The sequence below is a fragment of the Primulina tabacum genome, chromosome 1 (assembly GCF_025594145.1).
Source record: "Primulina tabacum isolate GXHZ01 chromosome 1, ASM2559414v2, whole genome shotgun sequence".
NCBI lineage: Eukaryota > Viridiplantae > Streptophyta > Magnoliopsida > Lamiales > Gesneriaceae > Primulina > Primulina tabacum.
Genome location: NC_134550.1, coordinates 8111934 through 8135753, shown reverse-complemented (window position 1 = coordinate 8135753; position 23820 = coordinate 8111934). Strand labels below are relative to the sequence as shown.

General features: G+C 31.2%; 3 protein-coding genes and 4 non-coding genes across 7 annotated transcripts; 1 reads left to right on the top strand and 6 right to left on the bottom strand.

The window, feature by feature from the left end:
- Positions 1-8257: 8257 nt before the first annotated feature.
- On the top strand, positions 8258-10736 carry LOC142539292 (peptide methionine sulfoxide reductase A1-like). Its single transcript, XM_075644657.1, has 2 exons — positions 8258-8821; positions 10200-10736. The coding sequence occupies exons 1-2, from the start codon at positions 8303-8305 to the stop codon at positions 10449-10451; spliced, it is 771 nt and encodes a 256-aa protein (XP_075500772.1). The 5' UTR covers positions 8258-8302; the 3' UTR covers positions 10452-10736.
- A 5683-nt stretch (positions 10737-16419) lies between these two features.
- On the bottom strand, positions 16420-17598 carry LOC142556949 (uncharacterized). The gene is made up of 2 exons (XM_075668435.1): positions 17442-17598; positions 16420-17321 (listed from the first exon to the last, which is right to left on the bottom strand). The coding sequence occupies exons 1-2, from the start codon at positions 17596-17598 to the stop codon at positions 16420-16422; spliced, it is 1059 nt and encodes a 352-aa protein (XP_075524550.1).
- A 1262-nt stretch (positions 17599-18860) lies between these two features.
- On the bottom strand, positions 18861-19613 carry LOC142517640 (uncharacterized). The gene has a single exon (XM_075619970.1). The coding sequence runs from the start codon at positions 19500-19502 to the stop codon at positions 19062-19064; it is 441 nt and encodes a 146-aa protein (XP_075476085.1). The 5' UTR covers positions 19503-19613; the 3' UTR covers positions 18861-19061.
- A 2866-nt stretch (positions 19614-22479) lies between these two features.
- LOC142521650 (small nucleolar RNA snoR31/Z110/Z27) lies at positions 22480-22571 on the bottom strand. The gene has a single exon (XR_012814336.1). It is a non-coding gene; the product is annotated as a small nucleolar RNA snoR31/Z110/Z27 (small nucleolar RNA).
- Positions 22572-22617: 46 nt separating this feature from the next.
- Positions 22618-22715, bottom strand: LOC142521683 (small nucleolar RNA snoR31). The gene has a single exon (XR_012814357.1). It is a non-coding gene; the product is annotated as a small nucleolar RNA snoR31 (small nucleolar RNA).
- Positions 22716-22766: 51 nt separating this feature from the next.
- On the bottom strand, positions 22767-22868 carry LOC142521204 (small nucleolar RNA R30/Z108). Its single transcript, XR_012814101.1, has one exon. It is a non-coding gene; the product is annotated as a small nucleolar RNA R30/Z108 (small nucleolar RNA).
- A 51-nt stretch (positions 22869-22919) lies between these two features.
- Positions 22920-23026, bottom strand: LOC142521670 (small nucleolar RNA Z107/R87). Its single transcript, XR_012814342.1, has one exon. It is a non-coding gene; the product is annotated as a small nucleolar RNA Z107/R87 (small nucleolar RNA).
- Positions 23027-23820: the final 794 nt, after the last annotated feature.

Genomic DNA, 23820 nt, shown 5'->3' with positions numbered 1-23820 from the left:
CTGGTTTTGATTTATATTATGTTACGAGACTGATTGTTTTTCGATTGTTTGATTGTTAAACAACGCCGGTGTCAACCCTGAGTCTCGGAGCGTGACATTTCTTATATCAATGATAAAAAAAAATTCCTCTCTGTAGAATATTTAATGAATCAAATACAAAATTAAGATCCTTAAAATATGATACTTTTATCATAAATTTCGAACTCCATTCCTTTATATACTTGCTAGCTTCAGTCGTCATAGGCAACGCCTTGTGGAAAATTCGCTTATGATTTTTTCTGTTTCAAATTGTCCACAAAGTTCATATCAACAACTTCAAATAAGATATAAAAGTCACATTTTTAGTTCAAATTTATCCTCAACGGCATAAAACTTCCTCATACAATAAAATAATACAAAAATGTATCAATTAAGCATGTCTGAAGTAAGAAAAATGAAAAATATGATAACAAAAATATGAACTATTACAAGCCTATCAGTAAAAATGAATCGAACTCATGGGCATTCAGCTACGTGCTCACGGGGTGGACGATTGTTTGGGCTAAGCCCAGGCTGATTCATCTCTTTATATATATGGTGGTCGGTGTGTAGATGTGTATATTTAGTAAAGAATTACTTTGTGTTTATATATATATATTTAAACTTGGAACGAGTTTTTTTAACATTTCTTATCGTCTCTTGAGTTGATAAGAAAGAAACAGTTGCATGGTTCCAAAATTCAAACCTTCATAATATTTAATCAGAAGATTAAAGCAAGTTTTAACCATTTAATCAAAATATAATTTCACAAGTTTGTGTACTTTTGAAGATTTTATTTTGATGATATTTTGTAGTTCTTTATTTTAGATTGAGTAGGTCTCTTGTGAGACGGTCTCACGAATCTTTATCTGTGAGACGAGTCAACCCTGGATTACCCAAATAAGATATCCGTCTCACAAAATACGACATGTGAGACCGTCTCACACAAGTTTTTACCTTTTAGATTAGTATTTTTTCGATCTAAAAATTTGAGTTTCCTTATATATAGGTTTTGTGATATATGTAACTATTTTATTAAAATTTGTATTTTTTATATGATCAATTGAAATTTGAACCTTTGTTGATGTATTTTAATTTTACAAAAAATTTTGTGAGATCGTCTCACGAATTAATTTTGTGAGATAGATATCATCTCCTACATGACCCATGAAAATGTATTATATTTTTAAATCAAAAATATTATTTTTAACTAAATAAATGAATCTGGTCAACCTGTTTCACGAATATAAATATGTGAGATCGTCTCATAAAAATCATACCTTATTTATTTTAATTTGTTCTTTTTGTTTCTTTTATCATTATGTGATGAATTATTTGTTAATGTTATTACAAAGATATATTTTGTCATATAAATTAAAATTTTCTATTTACATAAGATTTTTTCCATTATATTTTTTTGCTGACATGTATGTTAGGCTACTAGTGCTTGAATTTTTCTTTTGTTTTTGATGACATACGAACCCACAGCCGCTACGCTTCGATGTGTACTTGGTAAACTTCGCAACTAACGCAATAGCCTGCAAACAACACTATCTAGATAAACCGCATTGTTCAAGCCCGGTGCGACAGGCTCTTCCGAGAAGGTATTGGTAGGAAGAATCGAACGGCTAACCACTGGTCAAACGCTCGCCAACTCCATAAACTCGGACACTCCTTTGATGCTACTAGTGATTAAATTTTGGTTATCACATTTAGGAATTTTTTTGTTATGCATCTTTGGGATTGATTGACGCATTGCTTGTCATTAAATAATTTTTAAAATAAAATTAAATGTAGGTTATCGATTATATATTATTTTATCAATTAATGAAAATGAGTAATTATATATTTTATTATTAAATATATTTATTTCAATTTTTAAATATTATAAAATAGAATTATAAAGTTATGAATAAAATATTTATTATTAAATATAAGAAAAATTATAATTATATTAATAATATATATATATATATATATGTGTGTGTATGTGGCGACTGGCGGGTCTGGCTAAACTCGAGACCTGCTTGGAACGTTTTAGGTCTAAACCCACCTTGCCGGGGTGGTTTTAATACGGGGTCGAGTTTTCGATCCGGTTCATTTTCATCCATATACCTCATTGAGACTCGCCTACATGTTTTTATGAATGGAAGAAGTTGTCGATGCATCGAGGTTCACAACTTTTGAACATTGAGGGTGTTATTAGCATAGTAGATGGATTTTTGAGAATCGAGGATATCAATCTTTAGTTTTTTGAAAATTCATTTCTTTCGATTCCATCATACGGTAATTTTTAATTACACAAGCGCGAACGTTTTTGCGACCACCACCTGGACCCAGTCAAACTCCGCCGGCATCGGATCTCTATCGCGGCCTCCGCCTGTTTGGAGGAGAATATTCCGGTATCTCCACAGTCGGACCACCGTATCCAATCATGACCCCTGAATAGTAAATATCTCTTTTCTTTTTGTATTTCAGATAAAATCTGAGGACCTAAAATCTTCCTAGGGCTTCAATTTTTATTTAAAATTCTATTTTGATTGGTTTCATGTGAGTCTTATTTGTAAACAGTGTGAATTTCATTTTGCGTTTCCCCCTGATGTCATGATATTAGTAGATCCATGGTTATGGTTTTGGGTACAAATCACTCAAATAGATTCCGGACAGCGCTTAATTATGGCATCTAACTTCTGTTTCCAGAAATTAAAATGAGTGAAATACTTGTAGCGTAGAATTGTCAAAATAGTTAAGGTAAATTAAATTTTAAAAAAAAAAAATAGTTAAGGTAAAATCGACCCGCTGCTTGCGGTAATTTTTGGAGATAATTCTTGTCTGTTTTTCGAAACATTATCCAGACCGGTGCTTTTTTCAATGACTCTCATAATATTTTAAATAAATGATCATTTTGATTTTAGGCTAAGTAGGCTAAATATTCACTATAAGATGTATTCAGTTTAGACACAAAATGAATATTAATGAAGGATTAAACACTACCTCCCTTGACACAGTAAGAGTGTTTATATCAACAAAAATAACAAATAACAATGGACACAAAACCATCTAAACCGAAATCGAGTTTAATGAACAGCACTCTTGCAACAATTTGGTTAAGTGTTGTATTTGAAAGTCTTCAACACTTCACGACAACACCGTAAGATTCAACCATCTGATTTCTCAAGAGCAACAAGCAATTTTTTTGTTTTTCCTTTCTTGCTTCTTCGCCTTCACTCTGCAACATATATTCTTCGATATATATAATCTTTTAAGATAAAAAACAAAACTCTGCTATTTAAATATTTTGAAGCGTACTATTATTAAGAAAGAAAATATAAATTAAAAATAAATTATGCCTTGCATACCAATATATGTTTCCTTTCCGTTGTTATGGATTTGAAATCATTTAAATCATTCAGTTGAAATACAACTTAAGAATTTATTGATGAAAATGTTAAATCTTCGGACAATTTGATCGTGGAGTAAAAATCAATCGATTTCATGAGAATTTTTTTTAACAAAAAAATTTATTTTTTCGGTAATGCGATTCCATAGTGGTCGGATCCTACCAAGTGCTCGTCCCCATTTTGGGCCACACTTTGTAGAAACTTAATTAATGGGTTGAATTCCGATCCCATACTTCTTACATTCTTTGAGTCATCTATTTGTGTAATGAGTAGCTAGAACACGGATATTTATAAAATGATCTGAAACTAGTGTTAATAAAAACACAAATCTTATCCTTTCATCTCACGATTTAATTCTATGAGACGTATCTCTGACTCGACAATCGACCCATACAAAACTAAATTACTTTTTATATCAAAAACATTACTTTCCACTATAAGGCTGCGTTTGGTTTGGAGGATAAAATAATGAAATGATTAAGAGAAAAATGATAAAAAGAATGATTGAAGTAGAAATATAATATATAATGATAAAATAATATTATGTTTGGTATGATGGATAAGAATGTGATAATTAATAATTTTTTGATGAATTGACAAAATTGCCCTTCCATTTGTGCGTCGGCGGTGGGCGGCCGGTCGGTCGGAAGCGTCGGCGATCGGCCGGAAGCGCAGCGGCGGTCGGCCGGTGGTGGCCGGCAGCGGTTGTCGGCGGCGATCGGCCGGCGGCAGGGGTTGGCGGTCGGTGGAAGGAAGTGGTGGTGAGTTTGGATTTAGGAGAAGGGTAAAATTGGAAAATTAGGATAGATTAAGAGTGGAATAAATAATCCTAGGGGTGAGGAGGTATTATTTTAACCTACCTAATATAACCTAATCATTCATAGGAGGGATTGACTTAATTAAATGAAAAACCTGCCAAACGAGTGATTAGGTGGGTTAAAAAAAATAAACTCACCTAATCAAGGCAACCAAACACTGCCTAAGTATAGATCTTGTCAACACGAGACCTACTCAAATAAAAAATAAATAAAAATTATAAACAGTCGAGTAAAAAATGCATAACTTTAATATTTGATTTCCTCTTGGATTTTACGAATGTAAACATATAATATTGTATTTAATATTATATATATTCCAATATGTCAATTTCGTATTTTTTTTAGAATATCCATATTTTATTCAAATTTTGGAATCTTGATCCCCAAGATTCGAGCTTTATGAAAAATATAAATAAAATTGAGTATTATTGTTATTATATTGCCAATTGTCCTGTGACGAATTTTAGTGCATTAAGAAACGTTGTTGGTTTAATAAATTTTGATGCAGAGTCTCTTGGAGATATTTTTGTAAGGGAGACATTGACGTATAAAATATATACATATATATGTATGTATATGTATATGTATGTATTCCTAGTATCTACGTGCCAGTTGCCACACAAGTCATTTGAATGGCAACTTCAAGTCCACGTACCATACACATCGATATTTAATTGACAATGTATATCTTCAAAGTTAGGAGTTTAAAATGGGAATAAAAAGAAATTTGTGTTTTTGATTGTACATGTTTGTTTATTTGTTATTTTGATGATTTATATAAAAAAATTTCAGCTTTATTAATTTAACATATTTTGATAATTTTAGTTATTTTTTCATCCTATATATTAATATGAAACTATATAAATCAGCATTGTATTGATGTTACATCAGTATGTCAGAGAAAACAAAGACTACAATTTGACAATATATCAAAATCACAAAAAGATTAAAAAAAATATTGACAAAAAATGCAATTTTACTCTTTATAGAAGCAGTACAAAATCTGATGGAAGATCACTTTTTTTTTCCTTGAATAAATTAATTAATTGATGTCGCCTAAATCTAAATTAAACAAAAGCAAATTACAGGAATTTGTCAATTGTTGCGTACGAAAGGCCCTTTCAAAATTTTATCAACAAGTGCTTATCCGTACACAAACATTTATCTCACCAACTCAACATGCATCGTTGTTATCATCCATTTTACTTGCGGCCGTAGTCGAGATATATATATATATATATATATATATATATATGTTAACTCTGCTCATATTTATAATAATAAATAATATTTTAACATAAAAAATAATTTTTTTTATTGATAATTCAAATAAGATATCTGTATCACGAAATTGACATGCGAGACTCCTATGAAAGTTTTTGTGCTTTTTAATCGTTTAATATCAGGTAGTATAAAGTAATGTAAGATGAATTCCCTACATTTCACCGTTCATCCGATCATATGTGGGCGTATCGATCAGGTAAATACGTGGATTTTTTTAAAATTCTACATTACGCTGCTTATGTGAAATATCATTAATATTAATGTAAACACATATTCCTTCTTCAAACAATTTAAAATATTTTTCTATGGGATATATATGTTAATTTGCTCATATTTACAATAATTAATAATATTTTGACATAAAAAATAATTCTTTTTCATTGATGATCCAAATAAGATATCTGTATCACGAAATTGACATGTGAGACCAGGGGCAGAACCAGGATTCAAAATTACCTGGGGCTGGCTCCGTCCCATATGGTATTTAATAAAATAAATAATTAAATAAAAAATTTAAAATAAAAAAAAATGTAAACATTGACTTCATGAAAACATAGAACAAAAGTATTTAATATTTAATACCTTCAAAAATATGGAGCTAAAACACTACTGAAGTTGTGCTCTTCGATTCTTTTTAGAATAAAACTCATTAATTATTAAATCGTTATCAATTTTTTCAACCAAATCTCGTTCGATGTAGATTACCATTGAATCTCCGAAAAACTCTGCTTCCATTTTGTTACGAAGAGCTGTTTTAATAAGTTTCATTGCTGAAAATGCTCGTTCTGTTGTTAATCCAATAAATCTCGAACAATTATAATTATTCCAAAACAATTGCGAAGTTAACATTTGACAATCTTAAGGCATAATATATTTAAATATAAAATTTTTACAACCTTATAAGTTCGAAAATCCTATTTACATAATTCTGAATTTTTCAAAAATTACTACAAAATTCCATAAATTCGCATTGATATTTTCTATAGCATCTAAACATCCAAATAATAAATAATCAACATAAAAAATCGACAATCTCCAATATAAAATCTGGAAATTCAAAATAATGCTCAAATAAATTCCAAAAAATTATAAATATAATCAATCGGCTCAAATATAGTACTTACAATCAACAATTTAATATATATCAATTATCGGAATTCAAAAAAAACCAAAATACCCAAATTTCGAAACACTAAAATATGAAATTACCTTTAAAATTCGAAATATAACTAAGAACAACAAGAACGAACTGTAGAAAGTCTAATAGTAAGATTTCCTCATGATTTTCGGTGAAAACGGCGACTAATTGGTGACGACTGATTTCAAGACGACAAAGAAACTTCGAAATTTTGGTATTAAAAGAAAGCTTATACCGTGGGTTTTCCGAATCTACAATCGATTTTGAAAAATGGCGATCGATGATGAAGTTATGATCATTTGAAGTAATGAAAATTGTGATAGTTTGAAAGAAAATAATATAGATGAGGTATGATACAAGTGAAAAAAAGAGAAAAAATAGATTAAATTTTGGGGCTAATTAATAAAATTTTTTAAAATAAACCATATTTAATTTTATTTTTTTAAAATTAGGTGGGGCTGGAGCCCAACCCAGCCCCTAATATACCTCCGCCCTGTGTGAGACTCTTATGAAAGTTTTTGTGTTTTTTAATCGTTTAATATCGGGTAGTATAAAGTAATGTATGCTGAATTCCCTACATTTCACCGTTCATCCGACCATAGGTAACTATGTCGATTTTTTTAAAATTCTACAATACGCAACTTATGTGAAATATCATTAATATTAATGTAAACACATATTCCTTCTTCAAACAATTTAAAATATTTTAATATGTGGAGCTTCCTTTCATTATCTCTAAAGATTGATTTGTAAAAAAAGGACATGTGAAAGGAATCATAGAAGAGTTTAAAGAATGATTAGTTAACCAAATAGAATATGAGTTTAATAATTGATTGGCTCTTTATGAAATAAAAAGAACGATAATAATTATTATTCCATTTCTCCATTCAAATTAAATTATTACATCACTTTTCATTTTCTTAGACACACACACATATTTTTGATTCACGGTATCATGAGTAATTCCATGTTTTGCTTGGATTAGGTATGATAATTTGTGATATATATATTTTTGATATGATGCACAATCATTGTGCATATTTTACAACGTTTTTTCTAATCGGGAGATTCCTTATTTAATCTTCGTGGGGATTAAGTTCCCATCGGGTCGGGCTGTATATCTGATTTTATCTAATTGACTTGAAAATTCTCATTCCGACTTCGCGGACTTTAAATTTCATCATGATATTCATCCTCGTTTCAAATAATCTAAAAATAGTAACAAAATAAGTCGGATTTGTCATCAACATCTCCGGTATGAAGTGAATTAAATCATTATCTAATCACCAATTCAAATATAGGTTGAATTAACCAAATTTTTTTTTAAAATTCACCTAAAAAATATTGATATAATAATCCAATTACATATATAAATATTAATATTATTTAAATAATTCAAACTTTTGTAATTCATTATTTTAATAAACAAAAAAGATGAAACTACCTTGAATCATGAACAAAATTTGAATATTATCAATTTGACTTTTTCAATTATTAAGAAAAATAATTAGTATTATTAATAATAATGATATTCATTATCGGAGTCTCGGACGAGATGGGAGATAGAGATTAAATGGTATATATATATACATATGTGCTCACGTTATAACATAACTACCTCCGACACGCCAACTCCTGCAAAAATGCTTCTAAAAACCTCCTCCATTGTCTCTCTTACCCTCTTCTCCTCCATCTTCAAACATCCTTTTTCCCTTCCCAAACTGCCTCTGCTCAAAACCTTTAGATCCCCCTGTGCCCCCATCCCCAGGCCATCCACTCTCTTCGCCGCCCCGAGGATGAGCTGGCTCAACAAGTTCGGATTCGGTCTGCGCTCTGCCTCCGATTCCGCCGTCGACTCCTCGTCTTCCATTGCGCAAGGCCCCGATGACGACATATCGGCTCCGGGTCAGGAGTTCGCCCAATTCGGGTCTGGTTGCTTCTGGGGTCCCGAATTGGCTTACCAGAGGGTGCCGGGTGTGACCAAGACGGAGGTTGGGTACACGCGCGGGTATTTGCATGCTCCCACTTACGAGGATGTATGTAAGGGTACAACGAATCATTCGGAAGTGGTTCGGGTTCAGTATGATCTGAAACAGTGCAGCTATGACACTTTGCTCGATGTTTTCTGGGCCAGGCATGACCCAACGACGCCCAATCGCCAAGTGGGTACTCCGTTTTCTTTTGTTGAATTTATTGATTTTTGGGTTCTTGAGGATTTCATGGTTTTGTAATTGGAATCGTTTCTAATTTCTGTTTGATGCCTTTCTTGTTGAATTTTGGTACTTGTTCTAACCAATGGGCTACCGAAGCTGAAAATAAGTTCAGATTTCGTGTATTTTTTTATTTATTTTTGACTTCCCAGTTTTTCAATTGTTGCGGGTCATATCGATATCAGTTTTATTCAGGTAGCTGACCAAATTGTAATTTCAGCTTGCAAATAGTTAATATTTTAGTTTGGTTGATTCCTTAAGAGCTGAGACTGAACTATAAATAATTGATTCCAGGTATTAATGAGTAACTCCATGTTTGCTTGGATTTAGGTTAGATAACTTGTGATTTATTGGGTGTGACTAGTGAGTTTTGGGTCGGTTATGTGTGGAATTTATATGAGACATATCCTGGGTCAAGCGGAAGAAAGAAACTAACTGACAGACTTGTGGATTCACAAAAGATGCTTTCTTTGGCTTATTTCGTGTGATACATGCAACAGCTATGCTAGCAAAGGTTTGAACTTCTCGGTTTCTGCGTCTGATGATAGCCTATTTGACTGTTTAGTGGAATCGCCAACTTCGGAAATTTTTTTCTTGACCTCCGTAAGTAAAACAACAGGAATATGTGATTAATTGCCTATGATGTATTGGCACGAATTGGGATTGACGTGGTAGTCTATATGTGATAGTAAATATCAATCAGTTGATAAGAGGATAATGAATTTGCTTTTGTGCTGAAAATCCCATACACCGCAGTGGTCAAGTCTTAATTGTATTGGTTGTGTTGTGATATGTTCTTGCCTTTGCTTTTGACTTTGTCCAGGTAATTTTATTTAGAGTTATGTGATCTTAATTTATTTCCTTTCTGGTTATCATGCTCTATTTGGTGATATTAATAGACCCCATTTGTTTCCATGAGCGATGATAAATCAATTCCATATTACACAGAAACTATGGGATTTATGAGCTTTCTTTGGATAGCAGCAGAGCTAGCGCTGAGGTGTAGGAGCAGTTGTCATTTGGAAAGGAAAAAAATCTTCATACGTTGTGTCATTTTTATTTGTTAGTAACTTAATATCGTCCCTCGTCCATTGTTATAGCGCTACGCCTTTTTTGCTCGAATGCATGTTTTTTTCTGCAAGCAAATCAAAATAAATTAGGCGGTGTCTCGGGTAGCCTCTCAAAGTAAGTAGCCATTTCATGATTTCTTTCGGGCCTACTCTGGCATGGTAACATAGGACCCTGTTTGAATTTGGACCATTCTTGTTTCCAACGGCATATTATTGATCATTTTCGCGTGTCATTGCCCGTCATTGCCCTGTCAATGCAGGGCAATGACGTAGGAACTCAGTACAGATCTGGAATATACTTCTATACTCCCGAGCAAGAAAAAGCAGCCCTCGAGTCGAGAGATAGGCAACAGAAACTCCTGAACAGGAAAATCATAACCGAGATACTTCCGGCCAAGAAATTTTACCGAGCGGAGGAGTATCACCAGCAGTACCTTGCAAAGGGTGGCCGATTTGGTTTCAGGCAATCTAGTGAGAAGGGTTGCAATGACCCAATTCGATGCTATGGCTAAGGATCACTACTATACCAACATAATACGAGTCCGGGTTCTTTACAGTTGAGATTATGGCTTGTGTGTTTTAGCTTGAAGAGGTTCTGAGTTGTAAATTTTGTTAGCAATGGTTTAGCTTCTTGTTGCATCTTCACCTGTTGTATATCTGCATTGTGATATCTCTGAGCGTGTAATGTTTATCTAGAATGTATTTTTTTTTACCTGGATATATTTTTATTCATTTGAACTGTTGCTGTTTGATAAATATTTGTCAACTTAAAGTCGAAGTGTGTTGGAATTGCTAAATGGCCATATGTTTTATATTTTTGTTGCATCTTGGCAAAGTAGACTTGCAATTAGATTATCTACTTAGGGATTTGGACATGATTTCATAACCTTTCGTCTTGATTCTCATTTATTATATTCACTTTTATCTCTATTTTTATAATTGTATTTTTTCAAATTTTGGTCGACTTGAGAGAAAAATAAGAAAAAAAAGTAAAGATAAAAATTTACAAACTAAATATCATACAATAAATAATAAAATATTATAAATAATTTATCTCAAAACTATTATTCCACAAAAATAATATAAATTTTATAATAATAATTTTCTTCAATATATCCAATTATCGTCGATCAATAAAAACTTATATATATGATTAATCTTTCTTGATCTTTGGGTAAATTTGAAAAAAATACATCTGTCCATGTTTACTTTAAGATTCAGTACCTAAATAATTTTTTTTACAAATCAATACCTGACACACACTATAAATTAGTTTTAACTACCTAAAAAGATAAATTTACTTTTTTTGCCCTTTAATTATTTAAATAAAGATATAATTTTACCCACCAAATTAATTGTGTGTTTTTCATCCACCAAAGTATTAATACCTATTATGAGGTTTCAGATACTTGATTGTGTTATTTGAATACTCCAAATGAGTAAAAAAAATATTATATTTTTGAAAAATCACCTTAAATTCAATCATTATTGATTTTTTATTTAAAATTCATTATGATGAATTATTCATGTCATTTTATTTTAAAAAAAATATAGTTCTTCACTCATCATGAAATAAGATTAAGTACTTATTTGACATATAAAGTATCTATTTTGAAGTTTCAGATACTTGATTTGGCTCTATAAATACTCCAAATGTGTAAGAAAATATTGGATCTTCGAACGATCACCATAAATTCAGTTATTGTTTGTCTTTTCATGAAAGGTGTATTTGGATGACATATTCATCTCATTTAATAATTTTTTGTAAAAAAAATCAAATTCCAAACTAAGCATGTAAAGTTTAAAATACTTAGTTTTACTTGAGAAATACCTATTTTGAGTTTGCAAATACTTGATTTCATAAATAAGATACTGACAATATGTATTAAAATATTGGATATTCGAATAGACAAAGTAAATTCACCATGTATTGGTATTTCAATGGAAAATGCATTTGGATGACATATTTATCTCAATTAATATTTTTTAGTAAAAAAAATTCTCAAATAAACATGAAAATTTTAAAGTATTTAGTTTTACTTGAGAAGTACCTAATTTGAGTTGTCAAATACTTGATGTCGTAAATGAGATACTCACAATATGTATGAAAATATTGGATATTCGAATAGGCAACGTAAGTTCTCAAAGAGTCCAAGTGTTGGTGTTTCCATGAAATATGCATTTGGATGATAAGTACCTAATTTGAGTTTGTAAATACTTGATTTGATATAGAAGATACTCATAATATGTAATAGAATACTGAATATTCAAATATGCAACGTAAGTTTACCAAGTGTTGGCTTTTCATGAAAGATGTATTTGGATGACATATTCATCTCATTTAATATATATTTTGTAAATAAAAAAATTTCTCAAATAAGCATGAAAATTTTAAAGTACTTAATTTTACTTGAAAAATACCTAATTTGAGTTGGAAAATACTTGATTTCGTAAATGAGATCTTTATAATATGTATTCAATATTGGATATTCGAATATGCAACATAAATTCTCTAGGTGTTGGTATTTCCATGGAATATGCATTTGGATGAGAAGTACTTAATTTGAGTTTACAAATACTCGATTTGGTACATGTGATACTCATAATATGTAATATAATATTGGATATTCGAATATGCAACGTAAGTTCATCAAGTGTTGGTTTTCTATGGAAGATTCGTTTGGATGACATATTTATCTCATTTAATATATTTTTGTAAAAAAAAAAAACCAAACAAACAAATTCTCAAATAAGCATGAAAATTTTAAAGTACTTAGTTTTACTTGAGAAGTACATAATTTCATATTGCAAATACTTGATTTGGTACATGAGATACTCATAATATGTAATTCGAATATGCAACGTAAGTTCACCAAGTGTTGGTCTTTCTATGGAAGATGCATTTGGATGACATATTCATCTCATTTAATATTTTTTTATAAAAGGAAAAAACAAATTCTCTGATAGACTTAATTTAATTGTGGTGATGATAGTCAAAACCAATTGACCTCGTTAGTAAACCAGAAGAACATATAAAAACAGAAGTTCTCGTATCGTCTTAACAAAGCAGTACTCTTCGTGTACTTATCAGATTAGAAAAACAGAAGCAAAACTTGACTTTTGCTAAATCAAAACCTATCGGTCATATATTAAATGTTACCGTTACTTTACCAAGTACGAGTATTAAATGCATCAGTAATGCTGAACAAAGTCATTTAATACGTTTTATTATGAGAATTCTATTACATATTATGAGTATCTCATGTAACAAATTAAATATTTATAATATCAAATTAGGTACTTCACAAATAAAAACAAATACTTTAAAAATTTTATGCTTAGTTGGAAATTTGTTTTTTTTTTTTTTACAGAAAAAATATTAAATGATATGAATTTGTCATCCAAATGCTTATTCCATGGAAATATCAATACTTGGTGAACCTACGTTGCATATTCGAATATCTAGTATTTTAATACATATTGTGGGTATCTCATTTACGAAATCAAGTATTTGCAAACTCAAATTAGGTACTTCTCAAGTAAAACTAAGTACTTTAAAATTTTCATGCTTAGTTGAGAATTTGTTTTTTTTTTTAAATTATTAAATGAGATGAATATGTCATCTAAATGTATCTTTCATAAAAATACCAACACTTGATGAACTTACGTTGCTTATTCGAATATCTAGTATTTTAATACATATTGTGAGTATCTCATTTACGAAATCAAGTATCTGAAAACTCAAATTAAAATATTTCTCATTTAGGGAGTAAAATAAAGTATATGTAGACTCGAATTAGATATTTTTTGTACTAATTTAGGTATCACATTTTAACTTCACAAATGACACATCAAAAGTCACTCAATATTACTTGAAACTATATTTTTTTATATCCCAAAATAATCAAAATTTAATCTTAAAAGGGTAAAAGCAAGTATATGTGAAATCAAATTATGTACCATTTGTACCAATTTAGGTAGCACGTTTTTTATTCACAAATCTCATCATCAAAAAATATTCAATATTATCTTCAAATTATATATTTTGACATACTCAATCGAATTTGAGTATTTAAAAGGTAAAATCAAGTGTTTGTGAACTCGAATTATGTATTATTTGTATTAATTTATGTATCACATTTTTGCTTCACGAATATCATCATCGATGTCACTTAATATTAACTTCAAATTATATTTTGGCATCCTCAAATAATTGGATATGAGTATTTACGGGATAAAATCATTTATTTATATACTCTAATTAGATACTCTTTGTACCAATTTAAGTATCACATTTTAACTTCACAAATGACACAATCAAAAATCGCTTAATATTACTTGAAACTTATGTATTTTCTTACACATTTGAAGTATTCAAATAGCCAAATCAAATATTTGGAACCCGAAAATAGGTATTTTATCGATCAAAATAAGTAATTTTTCTAATTCAACAATGAGTGAGAAACTGTGTTTTTTCAAAAATTAAATAACATGAATAAGTCATCTTAATGTATTTTCAATGAAAATACCAACAATTATTGAATTTATTGTGATGGCTCGAAGATCCAGTATTTTTTTACACATTTGGAGTATTCAAAGAGTAAAATCAAGCATTTGGAACTCCAAAATAAGCATTTTGTTAGTGAAAATAAATATTTAATCTTATTTCATGATGAGTGATGACCTATGTTTTTTTTTAAAAAATAAAATGACATGAATAAATCATCTTAATGCATTTTTCATGAAAAGACCAACAATGACTGAATTTATGGTGAATGCTCGAAAATATAGTATTTTCTTATATATTTAGAGTATTCAAAAAGCGAAATCAAGTATCTGAAACCCCATAATAGGTACTTGGTATGTCAAAATAAGTATTTACTTTTATTCCATGATAATTGAGAAACAATACTTTGTTAAAATTATATTTTAAATGGAGAAAATTAATATAATTTTTGTGTATAAAATAATATATTTATTTAAATAATAAAGGGTAAAAATGTAAAGTTTGTTTTTTGGGTAGTTAAAAATAAATATATAGATCTGTCAGGTACTGATTTCTAAAAAGTAATGGCTAGGTACTGAATTTTAATTGAAACACTGACAAAGGTATTTTTTGAAAATTTACCGATCTTTCTTTAATATAAATAAAATAAATAAATAAATATGAGTAAAATATATATACATATATATGTGTGTGTTTATATATATATATATATATATATATATATATATATATATATATATATATATATATATATATTAATTTAATCAGATATTCGAATCAGATATAGATAGGATGCTGCTAGACCCGTCTCCATCCCTAAACTTGAAAATCCTCATACTCGATTACTCATTTATTTAATCGGGTTCAAAAAGTCCCTCGTTACTCTCTTATACTTAAATCAGGCATCGGATTCTCCAATGGATTCGGAAAAAATTGTCATCCCCAATCCTACTACTTTGTGTTATTATAATTCATATTACAAAATTTAACCCATTCAAATATTGAGGATGGATAAATAAAATATTACTTGATTTAAATTAAGATATTCGAAAATCTATTTATCTAAAATGTATATAGTTTGAATAGGTTTCAAACAATTTCACGACTTCCTGATTTTCAAGATAAAACATGAAATTTGAAATACTTTATTAATGTATAAAAATTCTCATGAGGCCGTATCATTGTTCAATTTTATGAGACAAATACATGATTTATGACAAAAATGTTACTTTTTATGGTAGACGTGGATCAGGAACTTATCAAGAATGTAGATTAATGAAAACGTCTCACAAAATATCTATTATTTATAATTTTTGCTTTAACATATTCATTCGTTCCAAATCCATCAATTCTTTTAGGTAGGGATAACAACCGATGAGTATGAGACAAGTTTGGTCAAACTTGAGACGTGCCCCATCTCACTTTTAAACTTGCCCTGCATAGAAACTCGGTGGTCCAATCTAGGTTGGACCCATTGAACCTACTCAAAAGCATATACAAGATTATTTTTCCTTGAGGATTTTGCGTATTTTCTTTCACTTTTGTCAGATGTTTATGTATTGATTTCTTAAATCAAGGAAGTGTTTCCTATAAGCTCTACCAAATCCTCCTTCAGAGGGGAAGGGAGAGGTGAATGTGAACAAAAATTTTAAGCCTCTCATTTATATATCAAGATCAAACTCACAAAGTGTGAGTTGTTTAATTTTATTTTTGATACTCACTGAAAATTTGGGTCTGATTCCATCAAGTGACACTAGTCCAGACGCATGCTTTGAATTTGTCCTGAGACTGAAATCACGAAGAAGACCGTTAGAAGGGGGCTGAGAGGATGTCCCAGCGTAGCCCCTCCGACGCTCAAGTCAGAAACTGAGGATATAAGTGGAGAGCAGCTAAGGGTGCTGCTGAAAAATAATATAGTGAATGAGCGAATTGAACGATCAAACCTGATATTTATAGGATAATACATGAGCTTATCATGGGCTATCATCTCTCATTTTTTGGAGTCGGTGTTTGCATATTTGTAACAAATCCATTGTATTCACAATATCCTGATCTTTTTTTTGCAATGATGTCGACAATTCACTCGAAATTCCTAAGACATATTTCATCAAGTGTAGATTGAATGCAAAATCAAATAAAAGTACTGACTCCAATAAATTAAATGCTTCAATTTTTTGATCAGGAGAACTGGAATCATCTTCTGAAATTATTTCAAGCACATCAATGACAGCAGAGAATATGGAAATCAAGCTTATCAAAGAATTGTAATGTGACCCCCAACGTGTATCCCCGGCACGTTGAAGGGTAGGTTCTTGATTAAGTCCATGGCCACTTGAAATCTCACCCCTCTCCAATGCCTCGACAATAAAATTTGAATGTGTCTCTCGAAGAAGATCAGAACGTTTGTAAGATGCTCCAACAACATTTAACACATCACCAACAACACGAAAGAAATTAGAAATCGAAAGGTTTTTCTTGGCCACAGCTATAAGAGCTAGTTGAAGCTGATGGGCAAAACAATGTATGTAAAATGCACATAGGTTCTCCTTTAAAATGAGTGCTTTTAAACCATTAAATTTACCATGCATATTACTTGTTCCATCAAAACCTTGTCCTCTCAACTTAGACCTGCTCAAATTATATCTAGAAAACATCTTATCAATAGCAGCTTTAAGTGAGAGTGATGTAGTACTGGTAAGATGTTCAATCCCGATAAAGCGTTCATTTACATGTCCACTACTATCCACATAATGAATAACAACTGACATTTGCTCCTTTGTTGAAACATCACGAGATTCAGCAACTAAAATAGAGAACAATGAATCACCAACATCTCTGATAATAACATTAATCGTTTCAGTGGCACAAGCACTCACTATGTCATTTTGAATATCAGGTTATGTCAACTTGCAATTTTTAGGAGCATTTTTCAATATCACATCATTAATCTCTTTATTATGAGCACCTAAAAATTCCAATTGGATAAGAAAGTTACCTGGATTAAGAGAACTTTCAGTTTCATCGTGACCTCGAAATGAATGCCCTTGTCGCAACAAAACTCTAATACAATCAATTGAAGCATTGAGACGGATACGATAATCATTTCGCATTTGCTTTGACTGTTTGTGCAAAACTGATTGAATAGCACTCATCTTGATTCATCAAAGTTTCACAATTCATTCGAGCTTTATGATGTTCGCTGTCATGCTGGCCAACATGAATATTTAACCTATCTTTACACTTCCAATTTGTGAATCCTTCATTAACAAAAGCCTCCCCTCCCCCTTTGTTTTCCCTTAGTTGTCTTGAAGAGATAACAATACAAACAATATGCGGCATCTTTTTCTACATTATACTCCAACCAATCACCAAATTCATTAAACCATGAATGATTGAACCGTCTACATTGGCTTACTCCAAATTTTTTTTTTTGGAAATTCATAGCCTGATGGTTGACATGGACCTTTTTGCAAATATCACATTTGAACTTGATCCCTCATATTAACATTATATTCACAAATTGGAGTCCTAAGTCCAGGATCTGTCGATAGTTGTGAGAAATCAAATTCTTCAACCCTAACACATCCAATGTTTTGTACTTCTGGTTCTGGATCTTTTCTTTTAAAAAATCTATGCGTTGTAAATATTGATTTCCTGATAAAATAAAAAAATTTATAATATGTTTAGCTTTATATATATATTTATAAAACAACTCACATTGATTTTTTTAAAAAAAATCGTTATATTATTTTATGTAATGTTTTTCTAGTTTAATACTTCACAAAATGTGCCAAGATGATGGGAATATACAATGTTGAAACAATTACAAAGCTATTAACATATAAATCATAATCAATATCTATCACCATGGTATTAAATAACAACCAATAGATTACATAAATGTATTAGAGACGCAAATTATGAACAAATGGAATACACTAAATAGGGGAAAAAACAATATCGAACAAATATTAAGATAACAAACACCACTTTTGGAATTATAAGAAAATAAAATGAAAACTAAAACATAAAATTAAAAGTTCTGCATTTATACCTAACTCCACGTAATTAAAGCTAATCAATTATTGAAGCCCTCTTCGCCCCTAGTTGTTGTCTCCTGCCATCTGCTTTGACCCAAATCCAAGACCTTTTTAGTTTTCTCGACAGTGTAATTTCAGGCTTCTAGCGGAAGGAACGGTATGTTTTGAATTAATTGTTTAAAGGGCTTTTTAAAAAAAAAAAATTTGACCCACTTACATTTTTAAATATTATTAATTTTTTTGCCCGCATTTATAAATACTATTGCCCTCACTGGGCCTTAAAAAGCTTCGCCCCCTGGTCTAGGCTGTCGCCTAAGCAGTGAGTGACCGCCGGTTTACCATATACAGCTTTTTAGAATACTGGTGTGTGTATATAATCTCGATCTATGAAACTTATATATAACTTACTAGTAATCATTCTACGGCACACATGCTGTTACATAATACAACACCAATAAATTGTCACATGACGTATTTTATTAAGTTATGCATAATATAGATACATATATAGCTAGGCCATAGCGCTCTAAGTAAAACATACGTTACATACCCACATGCTATCTATCTTTCATAATTTAGCCATGTTTGTTTTTCCCGTCGGAGAACGAAGCTGAAGAAGCTGAATGGTCATCAGGGCCACCACTTCCACCGCCAGCACCGCCCCCATTTCCACCGGAACCTCCACCACTCCCATGACCACCCTCACGAGCTCCACCACTTCCATAGCCATACCCAGTCCCGGTCCCGGTCCCGGTCCCATAACCAAACCCATAACCGGAACCCTTTCCAAACCCATCAGGGGACTTCCCCGAACCCGACCCGTAACCCCATCCAGATGTTGGGCTCGAACCCCACCCCCAACTATAGTCCCAATTCGGACCATGGGCCGACCCACTACCTCCGTTAGGTGTCTCCGTCGTGCCGCTAGGCATCATGTGCTCCTCCGAAGCACCCGCGGAACGGATGGAAATCAAGAAAACAAGAAAAAGAGTGAATTGGAGAGCCAAATATCTCATTTTTCTCAAGTATATATGTATACTATTAGAGTTGATATTTCAAATAGCAAGACCTTTTTAAGACTTGTGGTGTTGGGCAATTGATTGAAGCCACCACTATATATAAAGTAGTGGGAAGTTATCCATCCCTCTTTCGAGTCTTTTACCAATATCTATACTGTTCTAGTACTATATTATTAAGTGTGAGATCATGATAATAACTATCAAGAGAGGACATCAACTTTTTATTCCAACTTTACCCTTATATGATACTAGTATTACACTTTTGTTTTTTTTTTCAATTTCAACACACAATCTTCCCATTTTACCTTTATATGATACTAATATTACATTTTGTTTTTTGTTTTGTTTTTTTAATTTCAAAACACACTTTTATTTTTATTTTTTGTATTTCAACAATTCAAATATCAATTTAGACCCTCCATAATTTGTCAAATTTCACTTTAGTCTATCGATAATGATAAAAAAAATTGTACACACGTATCGCATGTGCAGAGTAACTAGTGTATATTAAAGTGGCCTTAATATATTCAATGTTCCTCGTATCGATAGAATTCAAAGAATAGAAAATTAATCAAGTAGTTAGCAGTTTATTGTTGACAAGCGGACCCGTGACACTATATACCTAAGGGTGCACTTGTCGGGAATTGGGCGAATCTTCGGTTAATGAGATCCTATCTATGTGACACTACCTTCGCTTCAATTTCAACGGGTAAGATCTTGCCACACATACAACTTAAAAAAAAAAATTGGTTCTATATATAGCATGGGCAAATCTTGGTCCATCCATCCTATCATGGGGACAATGTCCATATGGGTAGGATGAAATAAACTCGAATCTCCCCACAGTGCGCATCTCCACGCACGATTCCCACCACCGCCTTACCCAAAATATGATTGAGCTTAGAATTAATGTCAACTTTAACCATTTTCACAATTATATATGATCTTTTCCTAATGATGATCGATAAATATCACTATCTTTTTTAATGGAATACTATCATATTAACACCTACTATGCCATTGTATTCAAAGATTCATTAATTTCACTCAACGAGAGCAAAAACCCTGCTTTTTTTGTTTTGATCTAGAATAATACAGTTTTTTTGCCAACTGTAAGCATACATTTCAAAAGAAAAGTTTTAAAGACAACTTGAACCGTTCGTTGGCAAAAGTGATCTGGCAAGCCTGTTGTAGTGTTGTAAGCATCAAATTTCTCTGGATCGACATGGATTTCCGAAAGTGGAAGGTGATGGATATATTTGGGATTAAAAAAGAATGTTTTTATTAGTGATGCGTGAATATTATAATACAAGAATATTTTCGTTGTTTTTATAAATAAATAAAAAAATAGATAAATGAATAATATTAAACTTTATAGAATTAACAAATTAGGGAAAAAATGAGAATAAAGGAAATAGAGGTTATAATGTATGGAAGTTGAGGGATTTTGATGTTAATGAGAAGTTACAGTCGTTATTGGAGTAAAATTTGAATGAATTTATATTTTTGACATTTTTGTTTATAAATTTTTCGCAATAATTATTTTATGAGTTATATATGAAATTCGATATTAGTGTAACTAAATCGTATTAAAACAGTTTCTTTAACATGCTTAAGCTTTATAATATAATAATAATAAAGATGAGGTGCTCAAATTTAATAATATATACAAGTATAGTTTATGATTATTATTCATATTAGGATTATTATTGTTGTTATTGATAACTTATCTTTACATGTTGTATGATTACTTTTATTTTTCTTGGTAAATCTCGAGATAGAAACGAGTGAACCAAATGACTACAAAAATATAGTCGATGTAAGAGTTTGACTCTTTTTCCTTAAAACAATATTTCCCCGCCCCGGTGCTCACGATTGTTGACAATTCGTTTCCTAAGATACAACGACAGAGGCTTTAAAATAGTAGCACTACAAAATTTAAAGTCACACGAACTTGAAATATTTATAACACTATCAATATGGTATGCAAACTTTCTAGTTTTGAATTCTAAGAGTTAACTTAAAAATCCAATTCCAAGAGTTTAAATATTGCAAAATTTGGATTTAGGCAAAAATGTTTAAAAAAACTCAAAACTAGTAGACAACTCTCGAACTTACTTCCAAAGTTCGAATATAAACGTATAAGTTAAAAATTCAAATTCAAGATTTTATATCTTGAAAATTTGAATTTTAAGCGCTAATGTTAAAAATTTGCACATAGAACTAAATTAGAGAAAAAATGAGAATAAGAAAAGGTGCATGAATGCAAATAAAGGGGGGTCCTTTTTAGATAGCATGAAAAATCTTGAATGAAGAGACATGTATCTTCGCGAAGAGATCCATTGATTCACAAAATTTGACCTCAAAAGTCTTGGCCATTCGACCAAACTCCAAATATCACACTTCATGAAATAACAAATGAAGCTGGAGAAATTGTTGTGCTTAAAAATAAATAAATATAAAATTATATAGGATTCTAAATAATAAATCCGTTCTTTGCTATTCTAAAAATTATATACAAATGATCGGAGCAACCATCGACAGTTACTATTGAGCTCATTAACAACATCGACAACATCTGTTTCAATCGTCCAAATTTACTGATGAAATCATATGCCGTTCGGACACACTCTCGAACCGCATACACTTCAACACATCAACTGCCTCTTGTCTTTTGATATTCAAAAACCCATTTATTTCTTGATACCCAAAGACTCCACGATATCATAGCCAACAGTCACAAAAAATTTTATATCTTAATTATATCAATTCATTACAAATCACACCCAAACTCCAACCTCGTGATTTTCACATATTTGTCTTTGTTTAATAATGAATTCAACATACAAATTCGTTTCCCCAAATGATTTTCCAAAAAAAAAAACAACACATTTTCACTCACAAACTCTATCAAATTATGCTTTCAATGAATCAAAATAATTATCTACTTCATTTGGTGCCTGTAATGCAATCGGCCATCATCAGAATAATGTTTCCTTTTCATTCACAGGAATGCTGTGTCCAAAGGTGTCCTAAGATTTATTCAAATACTCATCACTTGACGACCCCAAAATTCTGAAGATTTATTTATATTAAGAAAATATATATTCAAGTGAATTCAGTAGCAATTCTTTGTTTGAGGCATCACTTAGAGATCTGGTCTCTCAGTCCAAGTGTTGGAAATTTTAATTTTTGCTTCATCCTCATCCACCAAAAACAAATCAAAATCCAAATAACAAAAATTAATCGGGGAAAATCGATTCACTCAGAAGTGGCAAGCTTGTTAATTGGTTCGATTCTGCCAGCAAAGCGTCCTCAATTAATCTTCAGAAGAGGGAGCTTTCTATCCTCATCGCAATCGATTTCCCAACAGAAAAAATATAGTGAAAATTAAAGATGAACAAAAAATAACGGAATCGCTCGGTTCAGCGGGGTAATCGACATGCAAGTAACCATATCCGGAGATAAAATACCTGCAATCCGGTCTGTTGAGCTTGAATTAAGAAGTCGTCATCGCGATTCTGATTTCAGTTGATTGTTTCAACATTGAAAGCAGATAAAATAATAAATAAATAAACTGATTGAATAATTTGTGAAGGATGAAAAAAAAATTGCAAACAATGAAGGAGAAAAAAAGATGATTCAGAATAAAATTGGAGTTGAAAAGCTTCGGGAGTGGAAGGGTGGCAGCTGCGTTGGAGAAATGGTGGTTTATATAAAGGACTCGTTTTTAGGGTTTGGTGATTTCTTGTTGGTGGGCTTTTGGTACCCTTTCCCTCGGCCCATTGTTGGATCGAACAATTAGAGCCCAAACAATGTTCGCTACCAATAAAAAAGCGCAAGGGAACCAAGTTACGGCCCAACTAGTTTCGAAACTGGGAATTGAAGTTTCTGTATACCCAATTTCAATTTTCTGCACATTTCCCATTCGAATATATAGCATTCTCATTCTTCTGCTGACCTATGTCCAGTTCATCAAGCAAATTAAATAAAATTCATAAATTAGAATGAATAATTCGGTAACCAAAAAAAAAGAAAATAGACGTGACAACACATAAATTAGATCATATATAGGATAGAAGATTACCTTCCTTTGATCCCTCACCCGCTTCCAATAATTTCTAATATATTGCCCACGAGAGTGTGTTCGAATTGATTGAGTAAGTAAGCGTATTACCAATCACTAGGAGTTCGATTTCTCTCATCAACATTTTTTCGAGCGAACAAGTCACACAAAATTTGTCCAGTGTGATTTATATTGCTAACGTGGTTTCCATGTTAACCACAAAATTTACTCATTACGCAACGAAAAATA